Source organism: Tachypleus tridentatus, chromosome 3 (assembly GCF_004210375.1).
Source record: "Tachypleus tridentatus isolate NWPU-2018 chromosome 3, ASM421037v1, whole genome shotgun sequence".
NCBI lineage: Eukaryota > Metazoa > Arthropoda > Merostomata > Xiphosura > Limulidae > Tachypleus > Tachypleus tridentatus.
Genome location: NC_134827.1, coordinates 92,034,142 through 92,052,242, shown reverse-complemented (window position 1 = coordinate 92,052,242; position 18,101 = coordinate 92,034,142). Strand labels below are relative to the sequence as shown.

The following is an 18,101-nucleotide window of genomic DNA, read 5'->3' as shown; positions in this document are numbered from 1 at the left end:
TACTAAGTGTGTATACAAATATGATTCCTGAGGTTAGGGTATTTCTACACTTCATACGATTCTGTTGTTCATGGGTACCTGTTGACATGTCACTGGTAAAGAATAAAAAAGGAAAATAAACTATGAAAAATAAATTAAAGTAAAAAATGGAAGAATATAAAATTATTCATGTTCCATAGAAGGCTATTCAACAAAGAGTTAAAAATATATATGCACATTTTTATTTCTTAATTTTAAGCATTTCACTGTGCTGTCCACTGATGATAATAGGTACACATAGTAATATGGTAAAGAAAATGAAAATACAATATAAACATTTACCATATAAAACTTTTGTTATTTATTTTGGAGGTTCTAGAGATTATGCAAGAGAAATATAAAACTAAGATAATAAATAGTATTTTTATATTCAAAGTGAAAATCACTTTGCAGGTGAATTATTCAGAGTCTGAGTGCAAGTAAGTAAAATAAATAAATTTTTATTATAAATATTTCATCTTTTCTCAAACTACATACTTTTATCAAAGTTCTTGTCAAGTTTTGAATAATTTTATTTATGAAAGAAAATATACTGCAAATTACATAATGTGTTGTACTTTGCAACATGTTGTAATAGAATTAAATGTTTCATACAAATAACTCCTTGGAACAGATGAACTCAGAAACATGGTACTTGAATTAACTGAATGTGAGGTTAGATAGTCTAAAACTTGATACCATTGAATATTTGAACAAGAAGCAGTTTAACAGTTATGACAAACTGATAACTAACTTTCTCAAAAGGTACCACATATTAAGGGATATTTAAAGTTTTAGACTGTGGGCCCTAAGATTGTGAGTACACAAATACTATTTCAGTGATGATTCTTGATTATCAACAGTAATAAAGTATTATTGTCCTAATGACTGTGTATGAGAATATAGGAACAAATAAAAATAAATAAAATACAAAAGGAAAGAGGAAGTACACAGGAATAAGGAAGTGGACAAACAAATGAGAGTGCCTTGAAGTTGAAACTGTAACTCGCATAACAAAAGTAGATTTTTATGAAAACAGTACAGTTAAGCTAAGAGAACAAATTCCATAACAATTAAATGAAACTAAAACTTTGCAGTTAGTTATTGTATATATCACATTACACAACATGTTGTACACTAAATATTCAATAAGTTTGTTTTTGCGAACAGGCCCATTCACACGTGTTACAGATACACTTTAGTCAGCACAGAGTACCTGCATTATACTATAATAAGTAGAAATAAAATATGCTCTCTTTCCCTAATATATATATTACACATGTTATATATATCCTATTTTACAGTTACTTTAAGAAATAGTTGACTGTTACCATCTAGTTACAAAACTTAATATTGTATTAATAAATAAGCTTCTAATTTTGGAACTCATTTCAAACACGTACTTTATCATACTAAAATAAGAGATTGCATAAATTTCAAAACTAGTGGTTTTAAACTGCATTATACTGAAGAAGAACCACACTTACCTTTTAATCTCCCAAAAGTTTAGGGTCAGTATAACATCAATAAACTTTGAAACTAAGGTTGGAGGGTCTTACATAGAAAATATCATAATTTATGTCTTTCCAATCAATGAACTAAAGAACTTTCAAGGTATGGACCACTGAAGAAAACATTTTGAAAGAAAAGTACTTGTTTGAATGAAGTAAGAAATAAAAACAAAAACTTGAACCTGTTTTCAGAAGTTTAAAAAACTGACTTTTATAATATCCTTACATCATACAAGACTTAAAGAAAACCATACAGTTCATACTCCATCTAAATGAAACAGAAAGTTACTTAATATTTTGACCTTAACTAAAAGTTGTTTAATTGCAGGTTCTACTCATAGCATATTTTAGGAGAATTTTGTGTTTTAAATTAAAGACCTAAAATTTGTATATTACCAACTTCCCATTTAATGGCAAAAACAAGACTGCAAAGAATAAAAGAAACTGATGCATATGTACACTGGTGATGCACATATTTCTTGATCATTCAAAACCTAAACTACTAAATTTCATGATAACAATAACTGAAAAATCATAAGAAAACAACATTTGAAGATTTTGTAAGAAAGGTAGAGATCTCTTCTAAACTACTAAATTAAATGTGAACAATACTAATAACCATCAACCTAAGCTAAGCCAAGCCAGTGTGCTCTACTGCTAGAGCTATCTCACTGATGTCTAACCAATGTCATGTCACTTTTGTCTAATAAGAGGAAATTTCCACAGCTCTTATTGTAACAAATAATCATATTTTCTCTATAATGCACAATGCTCAAGGATTACTATTAATATGTAACACAATGTTTATAAATTTAATTGATTACATATCTTTTAAGCAATAAACTGAAACATAGGAAATATTACTAAAAATGTCAAAATCAGTTCTCCTAATTTTAAGAAATTTTATAAATACATGAGAAATAGAAGAATTTGTTACAAATTTATATACATATTTTATGAAAATGACAGTTACTGTCAAAGTGCAATTGTGGAAATCATGGTGGTTAAAAGATACTTTTCAAAGTCAATTTCTTCATACAATGATTTTCAAGTGATATTTTCTTGTATTTAATCATTAGCTTTCATATACTTACTAAACTGCTAAACTGTCATGTGTTCTTAAATGCTGTCCTGTAAGTTTAACTTTTGCCTTAACTGTAGACCTACAAGTTCAATTTTCCAGTACAGAGCAACTATTTAATTAACCCTCTCACCATGTCACAAGGATTTTTTAATGTTATTCCCAAAAAACTAGTTATGTCCTTTTCATGATATAGCAATAAATATAGCACAAAAATGTAGCTAATAATATAAAAGTTTCAATTACAATATAAAAAACAATTTCCCCTAGTGTGTATTTGCTTTCTAAGCCTTCTGTCTTATCTAAGTTATTGATCACCCATCCAAGAAGTACAAAGTTTAACATAAATTGTTTATTATAATATTGTCATTGCTCAGGCAAAGCATAATTTTTATAGCCTTTAATCGTGTCTGGTTACAGAGTTATAAAATAAACAACCAAAATGAATGTAATAAGTTATAAAACAGAAACTATAACAAGTACAAAAGTGGTTACAAGGTCAGTCAGTTGAACCAACATCATCATGAGAGAGTTAACAAAAATATTGAATTTCTTGTAACTGATTTAAATGTACAAAGAAATATTTTACTCATTTTATCTAAAATAACCACAAATTTTCTATATATATATATACATACCATTAAATTTCCAGAAATAAAAACTACAGTTCTTATTGTAAAATCTAAGAAATTTAGTATTTGTAAATTATAACTGAGATTTAAATCAGGTTTTATTTAACTCTCTCACTGCAAGCTCAGTCCAAGAGACTGGCCTCACAGTCATTTTATTCTTGTTATAGTTTCGTGCTATAACTTAATATAGTATATCTTTGTTGACAAAATTTTTCAAGATTTTTAATAATCATTACATGTCCTTTGCATACAAGAAATCAGTTTTTAAGGGAACATTTTTACTAAAGATCTATACATTAATATATCAATTTTTTTTTACTAGTGCAAGTGTAAAGTGAATTTTAAATTAAGATTAAAATAATTCTTTGTCTCAAAATCTCACATTTCATGTGTAACCTCTAAAACCCTCCTTAATAAACAACTTTTTATCAATAAAACTTTACATTTTGTTATTTTCTATGTTAATCTCTTTACAGGTTTGGTCTATTTGACTGACTTTGTAACCACCAAAAGTCATTAGAAAATAGGTCTAAATTTTACTTTATTTGTTCTAAAATGACAACAGTTTATAATACAAAACCACAAATGTTTATTCAAAATAGCTTAAATCTTGTAACATTATAATTCTATTTATATCTTTTATTTTTGTTTTTTAACCTATCAACTGTTTCTAACATTCCAGAAATTGCATGCAGCATACGAAACTATATTATCATACTCAGTAGCATAAAACTGGCCATTACAAAGTGTAACTGTTAACTTTGTTTTAATGAACCAGTGCTTTATAAAATACAATCATTTCAGTTGTAATATATTTTGTATACATATATATATATTTTATTACTATTTATAAATATTTTTTTAAATTTCAGTTACTTTTCTTAAAACATAGAACAGTAAACACAGAAAGATAAAAAATAATGATTTCTTCTATTTACGAAATTTGTACTCTTTTACCATGATTTGCTAAGTTATGTCAAACTTCACCCAAGAGGTATGTAAAACAAAGCAAGTTTTTTGGGTTTTATGTATGAATTTAAAAATAAAATATCACAAATTACTTCACCAATACCTTATAATGTTACTGTAATTATTCAATCTTACTAACTAAGCTGTATTTGGGTCTGAAAAAAATAATCTTTTTCGAGAACCATTTCATCTTACCATATCCTTTAAAATTCTACTATGTCATAGATAAGTTTTATGATGAATATAGTTTGCAAAAGCTAAGAAAACCACAAGGGAGAATTCTGAACTTTTGCTTTGTTATAAACACATCACAGAGCAAAGAAGGTGCAAGTAAACAAACATTTCCAAAGATGGAAAAGGTGGGCAGGACTGACTTATCTGATTCACTAAATATAATATCTCAAAAATAGGAGTTTCTTATTTTATATTCTAGCTTGTCAGTATCAGTAATTTGAGTTTCTATTTCACAAAAAAACTACAGACTTTGTATTTAAAAATCAAAAACATCTAATCTGAACTACAGCTGCATTGAAAACACCATCTGATAAACAAAAATAGATAATTTAATATTTAATTTTAAATTAAGAAATTAACCAATGTATAATATTAAAACTTCAATTATAATATACAATTTGATACCAAATGTATTCACATATATTCATAAAATAATTGCTCAGTAAAATGTTTAATGTAGGTCTATAATGACGTTCCCTCTGACCCCTAACTGTAGCAAAATGGTTAAACAATTCGCACAGAATAGAGATGTGGCAATATGATTTAACCAACAAGTAACTGGCTGATTTTCACAATTATTCTGTGAAAATACAGATTCTAATACCCAAAAAACAATAAACAGGAAACCAGAGTTTCAGAATGTACAATTAAAGGTTACAGACCTTATATTAAACAAAACCAAAACCTCAAATCTAAGCATTTTGATCCATATTTTATTAAGCTGTCCTACAGTCTCGTTATATTTTAATTCTGAGACAATAAAATGATATAAGAATTTACAAATGTTATATGTAACACATTTCATGGACTTCACTAACAGTTTTTACCTTTCCGAATTTCTCTAATTGTTTGTAAGTGTCTGGATCAAGCTGTTGTGAAACATCTTTCATCCACATCAAAGCACCTCGATACATGTTTCTTGATTTCTCCATCTTCTCCACAGTGAGAAGAGTATCAGCAACAGCTCGGTAGTTAAAGGTTTCCACTTCTTGATAAATTCTTACCAAAGGAACTCTCAGGGACAACCTATATTTTGACAATTAGCCAAATTACTATGCAAAATCCATGAAAATAAACTAGTTTACATAAGTTTTCCATTGTATCATTCTCACAAATAAAAAATTATACATATGCAAACATAGTATTTAGTGAAATAATAATGGAATAAGAAAACCAGAAATAATTCAAACACAATTTTTTCAATCACATTAAATCCCAACATTAACTTCATATGTGAACAAGAAGAAAGCAATAAAATATCATTTCTTAACCTCAAAATTACAAGAACCGATACACAACTTAAAACAGAAATCCACCGAAAAATCACCCATACTGGACTATACATTTCTTGGACCTCAGCACATGAAACAAAACAAAAAAAATATCAAATTACTAAGAAACCAAATAAACACAGCCATAAAATTATGCTCACCAGATAAAAATAATGATGAATCAGACAAAATAAAACAATACTTCATCAACATCATTACATATGTAAAAATGGCTGGTATGGATATAGAAAGCACTATGTAGAGGAGTGAACAACATTTCAACCTTCTCATTCATCAACATCAACCAGCTTCCTCCACAAACTGTAGAAAACATTATACCCACACACCCAGACAAAAAGCCATATCAACTAACAAAAGTAAATACACCCCACGATTTAAAAAAATCACAAAACCTTATACTGCTGCATACCATATATTCCCGACATCAGCAGAAAAATAACCAACATTTGGCAAAAACTAGTAACAAAATATGACATTCTAGTTGATACCAAATTTATTCAAAAATCAAGCACAAAACTGAGGTCTATATTATGTAAAAACAACACTGACAAACACCACACCAACATTATTTATAAAATACAATGTGATAACTGCCAAGACTTCTATATTGGAGAAACAAGTAGAAAAATGGAAATCAGATTCAAAGAACATAAAAAGTCACCTTCACACATTTTCAAACACTGCAAATCAAATACACACAACATAACCATAGAAAACACACAGATATTAAGTAGGGAAATAAACATAAACAAATGCAAAATTAAAGAAGCCTGACTTATACAGCAACTAAAACCAAAACTAAACCAATATAAAGGAATACCTTTATACCTATACTAATTACGTGTCCCTAACACGTGTCCATCAACAGCCACATTCAAACTCTTTCTTAACGTGAAGATGACATAGGAAGGTCGAAACATTGTTCTCTCCTTGTCAAAAAAAGAATTTTCACAATGACATTCAACTACAAACAAGTAGCATGTTGAATAACAGTATTTTTTACTAAAATTAAAATAATCTCATGTCACATGTAACACAACATGCTGTATTTTTGTGAAACAGGTGCCAAATACACTGAAAATTCAAATTGTTAAAATACACTGTTTTTTGAAAATATGCCATTACAAGTACTACACATTAAGTATGTATCTAAGAAGCATTTTTCTCACTAGCTTAGGAACTCACACAACAAGACAAACCTCTGTTGAGCTGTGTAACTCAGTGTTTTTCCAGTTGATGTCATCATTTTCCCTGCTCTTGTTTTATCATGTTTTCCACACTCCTTTAGAAATCGACCCATTGCATTCTCTTCCTGAGACAGTGCTAAAAATTATGGAGTAACTCATTATACACATAATATGGTCACTTGATTAGTCATGCTTTGTTCACCAAAATGTTTGAGCATTCTGGCATTTAAGATATTCAAGTTTGACATATCTTAAAAGGAATTATTATTTACACTTGTATTAGTTAAGCAAGACATTTAAATAAATCAACCCATTTTCAAATACTTATACAAAACTTTATATTAAATTAGTCTTTCTGGATATTTCAAATGTCACTAAACTAACTGAAAACTGACCATGCTATCATAGAATTTTAATCAGAAGTAGAATACTTACAAAAGTTATTTGTTGCCGAATTTCGTTCAAAGCTATTTAAGGTGTATTTGTACTAACTGCCCATTATTTTGAAATGATAAGACTACAGGGAAGGTAGCTATTCAACATCACACACCATCAACCCATGGGATATTCTAACTGAACAGCAGGATTCTACATTTACTCTTAAAATGCATACATGACCCAGAGTCTGATTTTTGTTCAGTGAAAACAAGGCATTAGCCATGAAACATTGAAACCACACTTCAGTACGTTAACCATTGTATAGTAGAAACCTTCAGGTTCTAAGTGTAAAAATTATTTATACAAAGACTTTTAACTTTATTTTAACTGTACTGTGGTACCAAAGTTTAGTGAAATGGTAATTATATGCTTGAGTCATAGGCAGGATATCTAGATCTATAATTTCTAAGGTGTGATAAACTTTCTACTGCTACAATATTGTTTTCTGCATTTTATTTAAAAACATTTTTGTGCATATATTATGCACTATTTTAGATATTTATTATAAAGTGCATACATTCCTGTTTTGGTATTTATTTTTTAAAAAACAAATTACAGGTCAAACAGATACTACCTTTTCAAACATTACCAATACATGTTGGACACAAAGTGTCATTCATAAATTATCCTTGTGTACTGCCTGACCTCTATAAAAATTTAACTTGTTTGGTGACTTGTGGTAATCCTCAAATATATTAATGTACTTTCTGACTAGCTGGTTTTCCTCCATCCTAATACTGTCTGTATGTCAATTATTGGTAAATCTATTGATGGAACAGTACATGGCCATCTCACATGGTTGGTAGAGGATCTCCACCTATCACAAACAGGATGAAAAATACCCGATGCCACTGGATTTTGGACTGGAGTTGACTTCCTATGTTTATTTTCCTCATTACTATCTCTGCCCAGGTGTTTGGTTCCAAGGTGGTCATAAAGGAAGTAACTTTTCCCTTTTGCTAACAGGTCTAGAGATAAAGATGGTTGAGAACCACCTCCTATCATGGACTGAAAGACATATACCTGATGCAGCCTGGTTTTGGACTTCAGTTGACCAACCAAGCATACCTAACATGTCTATTTTCCCTACTGGTGTTGCTTCCTTTCTGACCAGTTTAGCAATATGTATCTTTACTGTGCACAAAGATTATACCCTGTAACAGAAGAAGTTCAGCCTCCCAGAGATGCAACCCTTGATTTCCTAGTTTTAGGGTATCACATTACATGACTTATCTTTATGACCTTTCCAAAGGGAGTCATTATGCTACATAGGTTATCTTCAAGTACCTTCCAAATGAGGTCATCATGCTACATGGATTACCCTCAAACACTGTCCGCAAGAGGGTCCATTTAGGTTAATTCAGCACTGGTCTATCTGTCATTTTAGCATGGGAATCTAGCCATTCTGTGAGAGAGGTAAGATATATATGAATTTAATACTTTCAAGAAATACCTCTTCTCACCGATTCTCCCCACTTTTAATGCCTCTTTTATTGTCTAATCTTGAAGTGATGATTGTGCTCTACAATATAGACAAGGATCCTTGCATTAGGAGGGTGTTTCATACACCTACTAACGAAGGTTTGTTACATGCTAACTTGCAAGTTACAATGCAGCTATGCAAATACATGAGGTTAGGTGAGTGCCTCAAAGCTAATGACAAGCAAAAATTGTACATACAAATGATAAAGTAAACATGTAAGCACATACTGTTTCAACAATTATCCAAGTCAGAAAACTTGACAGCCAAGAAAAAAAAAATGCAATTACAAAATATTAAAGCCTCAGAAACTATTCCATTTCACAAACTTACCACATATCTTATCCTGATAATTCTCTAAAACTCTCATGAGTGTGTTGCATGTTTCACTGATTGCTTCAAATAACTGCAAAGAAAAATATTTTGATGAAATCTAAATAAGATAACATTTAGTTCCCATAACATATATAAATTTTAATGCACATAAAAGAATATCATATACCTTAGTTCAGTGAGAGTATAAACTGCTGTAGTATAATACAGACTACTAGAAGAAGTATCTACAGAAATATAACATAAACAGTGTCAGAGATGTTTTTATGTTCCTCCATTATGTATTTGTTACTCTTTGCAAAAAATCATGCACACTGACAGCAACTCTCTCAAGTTGTGCAACAACAAAATAATATTACAGCTATCCATGCAGTTTCATTCTTTGACCATTTTTTTCATTTATAGCATAGTTTATATGATTTATGACAATTCTCCACAGCAGCATTTCCCAAAGTAAAGAGCATGCCATTTCAAGCACAAGCAATTTGAAGTCAATAGTACAATAATGTAAAAATCAAGCATTTTAATACATTTTTTGTTAATAAAAATAACAAGTGGATTTGTCAATAGTGGGATTGACTTAACAGTAACATTATAACACTCCCACGACTAGAATGAAGAGTTAAAGAGAAAAACCAAAGGATACAAATAAACAGAAATTTGTGCCAAAAATATATCCAAACTACAAATTGTAATTCTAGGTTGTAGAAGATGCACAACTTAGTAAAAGTTTTTTGTTTTTTTCTTTTTTTTAGTTTGATCAGATGAGCTAGTAATGTTCTGAAATTTTTACACGTACATTTTTATAAATGTGTATAGTTTCTACAGCATAATTCAGGTCACGGAATATGGATAGACTACTTTCATTTTAGCTACCTACTTCTATAAGTCATTCCCTCTTTAGTGTCAAATATACTTTTTGTTGGAAAGATTCATGTGTAAGGGAACTTTTTATGTAAAGATGGACTGATTTTTTCCACTGATAAGTCATATCTTACAGATATATATCCTCCTTGTTAAAAATGACTAACAATGATGTGCATATCACATGCATCCTACAAAATTTTATATATAGTACCTTTCTTTCTCTGATGGAGAAAATCAGTTTGAGTTTTAATTAAGTCACTACAGAAATCTCTCTGCTACACCCTGTAAACAGTGAGTGCACTCATTTCTTTATGTTTCTGCTAAATAAAATTTATTTTACACTTTATGTTATATACCGTGTTCATTTTCTTCCTTGCTTAAACTCTGTAAGTGAAATAATTTAGATATATTCCTATAACACATTTTCTGCCTGACATCAAATTATTTATATATATTATCTTCCTATTCTTTTTTTCAATCAGAGATGAACATACTTTGTACTTTTACATGTATAGTAATGCACTGGAACTCACAATTTTCTTCATGTAGTCACTGCTTACAATATCACTTTTCCAGGCTTAACTGTTCACAATTAAGATTAAAAAATTGTATAATAATTATTTTCTTCATGAGTGAACATTAGATGTAATAACTCCTATTCAGAAATTTCAGAATATCAGTCTTCCAATGAAATAAATTGTTAAAACTAGGTGATTCAACATAATAAATGAAATAATGGTCAATACAAATAATAAAAATTAAAGTAAAGGTGAATTGTAATGTCACAGTTCTTTGTAGGTATATGGTATATATTCTGTTTACATGGATTACTCCATCCATTTCTTCAATTTCTCTTGACACTGAAGAGCAATACTTCATTTTGAAGTTCTTTCCTTAGCTGCTGATTCATATATTACAATGAAACTTTCTTGAAGAAATCTATATAAATGAACATCAATGTGTGTGTGAGTGTCTGTCTGTCTGTTCCTTATACATTTCCACATTTCTTGATCACTCAGCATAAGTTAACACAGTTATACAGGATGACATGAAGGTAATAAGGGGGGATTGGGTGTATAGTGCCAGCCTATGATGTAATCATTATAAGACCATAGTATTTCACCAGCAGAAAAATAATACATCCTCTCTGTACAGTAATCCCCTTGAGCACAAGCATTTGAATAGAAGCTCATTCTTTCCTAAGCACTGCTCTGTCCAGATGTTTTTCTCAGAAATCAATACAATTCTTACCAATTATTGCTCCAGCATTTTGTGGCATTCTTTATTTTATTAATTTTATTGATCATGAAAAAAAATGACAAATTTGATATATTTCAGTTAGAGTTTGATTCAGATTGTTTTCAATGTGATTTTTCTTTTGGTGAAACCTGTCAGTTTGGGGCATGTGCTCCATTATCTGTAATTAGGTATCTTTGAGAGCACTATTTCTCATTGTATTAACTCAACATACAGGTTTCATTAAATATTTTCAATTGTATCATTAGGCAAATGAAACCATCAACAAGCTAATTTGTATTTCTAAAAAAGTCAGTTTCATAGACCATGTGGATTACAAATTTGTTTCCACAATTTTGACACTTCTTTTGATTTTTATGTTCCTCAACAAGAGTAACCATTATTGTAATAGCAAGATGAAGTACTCGAACAGTCACCAAAGTTACTGCCATTGTGAGCTAAATGGTTGGTTTCATTCTGATCCCAGACCCAAGAGCTCTAATCTCCTGCTTCTGTTACAACAGCTGAGTCGAGTTTGCCCCATCTTTAAATGTGTTTCACCAATGTTTTATCCACCCTTGCTTTTGCTTTAAGTTCCCTATTCCCAATGAGGATCAAGTAATACCACCTTCATCCTTCACTGTTTGAATTACATAGGTATGTGTCTTTTGCTTTCTATTTTTAAAATTATTTTTTGCTGAATATCAAACTATCATCATGAGTCTTTATCAGTTCAATCCATTGTTTTCACCTCAGGGATATTCTCTTTTTCCTTCACTCTCCCTCAGTCTCCATTTACTTATCTTCATCTATTTTTTATCTAACTTAATTATATGTCTATGTTTCACCTTCTTTGAGAGGTTATGCATCATTATCCTTTCAGTTTTACCAGAGGAACTTACACATACCTATTTTTCATCTATCCCTAATTTTTTTACATTGTACCTGATTTAAATTGGATGTACTCTGTCAAACAGCCTTACTTTCCAAGTTTGCCATAATCAGTCTTCTTTCAAAAACCTCTGTGTTGCACCATTCCTTTGTGATGAGTTTTTTGTAAGATATACAACACAACCATCATATTAGCTGAGGAACTTACACACATCTATTTTCCACTTTGCCCTCATGAATTCTTCTTCAACTGCATCCAAATTAATTAACTTAGAAGTGCCTTTGTGTTGCACCTCTTCTTTGCAAGGAGGTTGTTTTGAAGTGTTTTCTATTCTCTGGAGTCTTAAACTGATGCAGCTCATCAACCTGCATTTCTGTTCACTTAGGTTTTTTCTCTTTTTGAATCATGTGACTTCTAGGTTTCTTGTCCCCTCTTTCTTATTCCTAGTTATCCTGTTACTATTAGACATTTCAACCTTCTCTGTGGACTAATCACTGCGAGTCTTGAAAATGATTTGCTTTTGAAGCCATCCCAAAGCTCCACTCCACTAAAAGCTCAGATTTCCTACTTTATATATGTGTGGACTCCTTTTGCCTCAGACTACTAGATTACTCAGGTGCTTTTTTTCAGGGATTTCTATCCATCCTTACAATCTTTATCTCATCTAATTTGAATGTCATGGAACAATACCTTGAACCCGCTCTAGGGTTTTACTCCTGTCTTTTGCCATTTCCACGAATATCAGAAGTTGACATCCTGTCATGGATATGTCTCATTTGAATGTGGATGAATATATCAAGGTCTTAGATGCTTTCTCTACACCCAAATATGTCTGCCTACCTTTTACTTGCTGTGAAGTAGAGTTGAGGTGTTGCCTGGAAACACAGTGGAGACCACCTCATAACACTATAAACCAAGCCATTCCTTGTGGATAAGCTAGCTGGATGAATTGTGTGTTCTCCTCAGGGTGCAGGTCTGGGAAATTTCTTTTTGAAACTGATTATTCTGATAAACATTAGTTGTCTCAATATCTGCTGATTCATGTTCCTGAGATCAAACAGGAGAAAGTGTAGTAGGAAGAGATGGACGAGAAGGAAGTGATCCACAGCTATAACTATTGGTAACAAAAATAGAAGCCACAGTATGGAAAAGATACAGGAGGAAATACTGTTTGTGTAGATCGCTCCTTACAGATGAGCCAAGCCTGTTCAGTAATTTTTCACAGAGGTTATATACAGAACAAGGGTCATGAATGGTTTCTCCAGTATTAGCACTGGGGCCAGTTTGTCATGAAGTGCTGTGAAGACCTTCTCTTTGAGCATTAGAGTTTAACAGACGGGGTTGGTCTGTTAGTGGTAAGGCTTCAGAAGGATGGACAACCAAGAAACAAAGTAGATTCAGAACATTGGAAAAAGAAAAGAAAGTGGAGAGTAATCCTCTATATTATACATGTCCATCAAGACAGAAGTTTCATCATCTTCATCCTCATTATTTATTTCATCCTAATCATTCCAAGCATTCAGAGACAATCAATCACGAAGTTCATTTCCTGCAACACCATCTAATATTGGCCACATGTAAAAAATGATAGCATAAAATACATAAGCCACATGCCTAGGGAAAGATATGTCAATCACAGGAAGAAAATCAAAGTGTTCATTATGATGAGGTTTCATCAGGGAAAGAGCATAAGACAGGAAATCTCATCAAGCCGATATACTGTCAGACCCCATCTGTGTAAACCACCCACGGCTGTTGAGAACTGGTAGGTTATGAGTATCCTCAGTACATTTAGTAAAATGAATGTTTTGAACTGGTAAGAAATGAAACCAATGAGTGGGGTCAGAAATGTTAGCCAATGCACATTGCAACTGTAACTGGGCCTCAGCGAAGTCCATAACTGTAGTAAACCACTCCCAGGTGAGTTTCAAGCAGTATTCCAGGTAATACTGTAAATTATCTGACTACTTACATGGTACATCTAGAACACAAGCTAAACTTGGAGAAAAGGCAGTTTAATCTTTTAGAATTGTCAGAAGATCTGAATTATGATGAATTACTGTTGTAAAAGCTCGAGCCAGTGAGATAAAAGTAGTAGTTGTGGTAAAAGCACATCCCTGAGCAACAGCTACTGAAGAAGATATGTTTACATTCATAGTGCATCAAAGCAAAGAATGACTGATGTAAATGATTTCACCAGATCCAGAAGCAGTGATTGAGTTAGAACTTTGTTCCCTGTGGCATATTGCCTATTGCATGTGTTAAGGAACTAGGTTAAGTCTTGGGCCAGTTGCTCCTTTGCCACTAGCTCATTTCTCAAGCTGCTCATCTGAAAATGCTAGTTCCTCTGTGTTAGATTCTGTCTCCCTTGTTTTACTCTCTTCTTCTTTTTCAGTATTAGAAGACTGCTTAATCATCTTGTAAGAAGTAAAGTAAACTGGCCACACCTGTATCTGAGCCAGCAGTTGTTCCTGTATTAGCACTACACTGAGCACATGTGCTTTCCTGGTTACTTTGATATGATCTTGGTTGCTGTCACTATCACTTTCATCATCTTTGTTATCAGACTGTACATTGTAATGTTTAGATGCCTATGCTGGTTCATCTCTTTCATTTTCCTCATTATCTGAATCTCCTCCCTTTACAGTTGAAGAGCATCCACCTCATGATCTTCTACTCTATCTCCTAAACATTCTGCTTATCCCACAACTCCCAAGTTGAATGTCTGTCTCTCACTTGCACCACCAACACTATGAAACAAATTTTTTACTTTTTTCTTGTTCCTGGGCAGAAAGTGTTATTTCCCAATTGCTTATGCCAAAAGTAAATGAAAAGAACTACTTTTCTCTACAAACTTTGCTTTTGTGACCTGGATAATGAAATTTACCCATTTTCCAGAACTTTCCAGATCGATTGACTGCTGAGCAGCTGATACAGAATTTTCTCGAACTTACAAGAATTTTCAAGAACTTTCTTGAACATTGTAGAACTTGGGAGAATTTTCAAGAACCTTTTAGAATTTGCTAGAACTTTCCATAGTAATATATATATAAAGGGGCTCACCACTCACCACTTCAGTTTAGTTCTAGCTGTCTTAGTGAACACATAGACCTATCTGATTTTATCAGAGATGGTATCAAGAAGCTGCAAGCATTTTCCAAATGCAACCAGAAGCCTCAAAGCTGTGCTGCTCCATAATGAGAATAAGTATCCATCTCTTCCCCTGGCTCATTCGGTGCACCTCAAAGAGGAATACAACAGCGTCAAGATCTTGCTAGAAGCCTTGAAGTATGATGAGTATGGCTGGGAGGTTATTGCAGACTTCAAAATGGTGACATTCCTGATGGGTCTCCAAGGAGGTTTTACCAAGTTTCCCTATTATCTTTGCCTTTGGGACAGCAAGGACACCACAGCACACTACAACAGAAAGCACTGGCCACAATGGACAGAGTTCTCTGTGTGGAAACACAATGTCAAGTGTGAACCACTAATGAACTTCCAGAAGGTGTTGTTCCCACCACTGCACATAAAATTTGGTCTTATGAAACAATTTGTCACACCTATTGATAAGGAGTCTACAGCCCTGAAGTACCTTCAGGACTTCTTCCCTGAGCTGTCTGAGGCAAAGGTCAAAGCTGGTGTCTTCACTGGACTACAAATAAAGAAGATCCTGGAGTGCACAGAATTCCCCAAGAAGCTCAGTAGGAAGGAAAAAAAAAAAGCTTGGAGCAGCTTTGTTGCAGTGGTTTGGAGCTTCTTGGGCAATCACTAGGCCGAAAATTATGTGGAACTGATTGAGGCTCTGGTGAAGAACTATGGCAAAATAAACTGCAGGATGTCCCTGAAACTCCATATCCTTGATACTCATCTTGATAAATTCAAAGAACATGGAGCATACTCAGAGGAACAAGGCAAGCACTTCCACCAAGATATACTAGACTTTGAACACCGCTACCAAGGAGTGTATAATGAAAACATAATGGGAAATTATATTTGGGGGCTGATACGTGAAAGTGATTTATGTTACAGTTGCAAATCTCAAAAAACTACTCACTTCTAAACATTTTTGTTCATTTTTGTATAACTTTAATATAAATACAGGTAAATCTTGATTCATATGTTGTTTTATTCAGACCTTATATAAATGAAAATGTGCAAATTTGCCTGTTTTTACAGAGAAAATAAGTTAATTTCTAAATTTCATTATCCAGGTCACAAAAGCAAAGTCTGAAGGAAATAATGTCCATTTTCTGTGCTTTTACAATATAAGCAATTAAGATATAACACATACTATCCAGGAACAAAATTTGTGTTACATAGTATAATTTGAGAAACTGCTCTTTGCTGGCTATTATATGTCAACAGAGGATCAACAGCAAACAACTTCTCTGAAACCTGCACAGCATTAATGGAAGAAGTAAAATGGAAAATGAGGCTGTGGGTCAAGCAACCCCAAGAAAAACTGAAGCAAATAAAGAGCAAGTTGTTTCACAAACTGCTTCTACAATTAATGTTATCAGAGCTTGGTAAAGGAATAAGCATTTGGCTATTGGCTGAGAAACTCCAGCAATGTTCTTCTCTTGTCCAGTGCATGGGGTCATTTCTACCCTTAAAATAACAAAGATTCTTGTCACAGATTGAATGAACCACTGAGCAACTGTTCATGCTTCAGCTTGCTGACCAGACACAAATTCATCTTGCATCTCTCAAAATGATATGATAAATAATGTGTCCAGCATATCTATGCTACATTTGGCCAGCAAGAAGTATATGAATTTATTGAAAAAAGCTGTTCCATTCTGACTTTTCAGACAGGTTGTTCTTCTTACAACTGTTGACTAGCAGCATTTTCCACTGTTGTCTTCTTATTTTGACTTCAAAACACCATCATGCCTCTTACAGCACTCCAGTCATTTAAAAGTCTTTCTAGAGCTCACCAAGAATATTGGAGCAGTTCTAAATCATTGTCAGTCATCTCAGTTTCCTGTTTTCAATATGGCTAGTATAGGTTTTAAAACTTTTATTGAAATAAAGTACAGAACAATGTTTCGACATTCTTAGGTCACCTAAGAAAGTCTAAGTGTTGTTCTCACTTCAGGTTGACCTAAAGATGACTTAAAATGGTCGAAATATTGTTCTCTGCTTCAGGTTAATCTAAAAATAACCTCAAAAGATCAAAATGTTGTTCTCTATTTTATTTTAATAAAGAAGGCCAAAACATTGTTCTCTGCTTCAGGTTACCTAAAAATGACCTAAAAAGGTTCAAACATTGTTCTCTACTTTATTTTAATAAAAGTTTTAATACCAATATAAGCCATCTTGAGATACACTGTTACTTCAAGTGAGTTTCTCATCATCACTAGTTTCCTGTTCTGCTTGAGTTTTTCTAGGGGCAGATGGATGAGGATGAGAAGTTCAACAACTTTAAGTCCCACTGTCTGAATAAGAAACAAATAAATGCCCCTCCTCCTTTATTATTAGCAAAATCTGTTTCTAATACCAGCTGGATCAAAAGCTGGTAGTAAGCATTCTCGTGACTAGAAATTAATGCTTTTTTCTTGCACTTTTCCCAGCAGTCATAATAAACTGTTCAAGATGTGTGTTTTAGTTTGCAATCATAACCTTTATGACACACAAGAGCATATTCAGTGCAACAACAGAGTTACACAGTCAAGTGATATGTTTAACATTAAAAAATATCCTGATTGATGTGCTTAGCCCCAGTCTAAGTATAACTATAAGTATCATTACGACACAACACATGGAGTGGAGAGTCATCTGGATTGGAACCTCTGGGATAAATTACACTTGTAAGAATCTTTCTCTGAAACTCCACATCAGAAGTCACTTTTTGGGCAACACACTGAGCAGTATCTAAAAGGAGTGTAGCTGGGTATGTTTATCCAGCAATAGTTGACATGAACAAAATGT

At 32.5% G+C, this 18,101-nt stretch overlaps 1 protein-coding gene across 5 annotated transcripts in view; it reads right to left on the bottom strand.

The window, feature by feature from the left end:
* ICA69 (islet cell autoantigen 1-like protein) overlaps positions 1-18,101 on the bottom strand; it is a 74,209-nt gene that overhangs the window by 20,869 nt on the left and 35,239 nt on the right. For all 5 annotated transcript variants that reach the window (XM_076495677.1, XM_076495676.1, XM_076495681.1 and 2 more), the window contains exons 4-6: positions 9,176-9,248; positions 6,937-7,060; positions 5,273-5,471 (exon numbers count right to left, since the gene is read on the bottom strand). In XM_076495677.1, the coding sequence (XP_076351792.1) occupies positions 5,273-5,471; positions 6,937-7,060; positions 9,176-9,248 (396 nt within the window). The remainder of the gene's footprint in view (positions 1-5,272; positions 5,472-6,936; positions 7,061-9,175; positions 9,249-18,101) is intronic.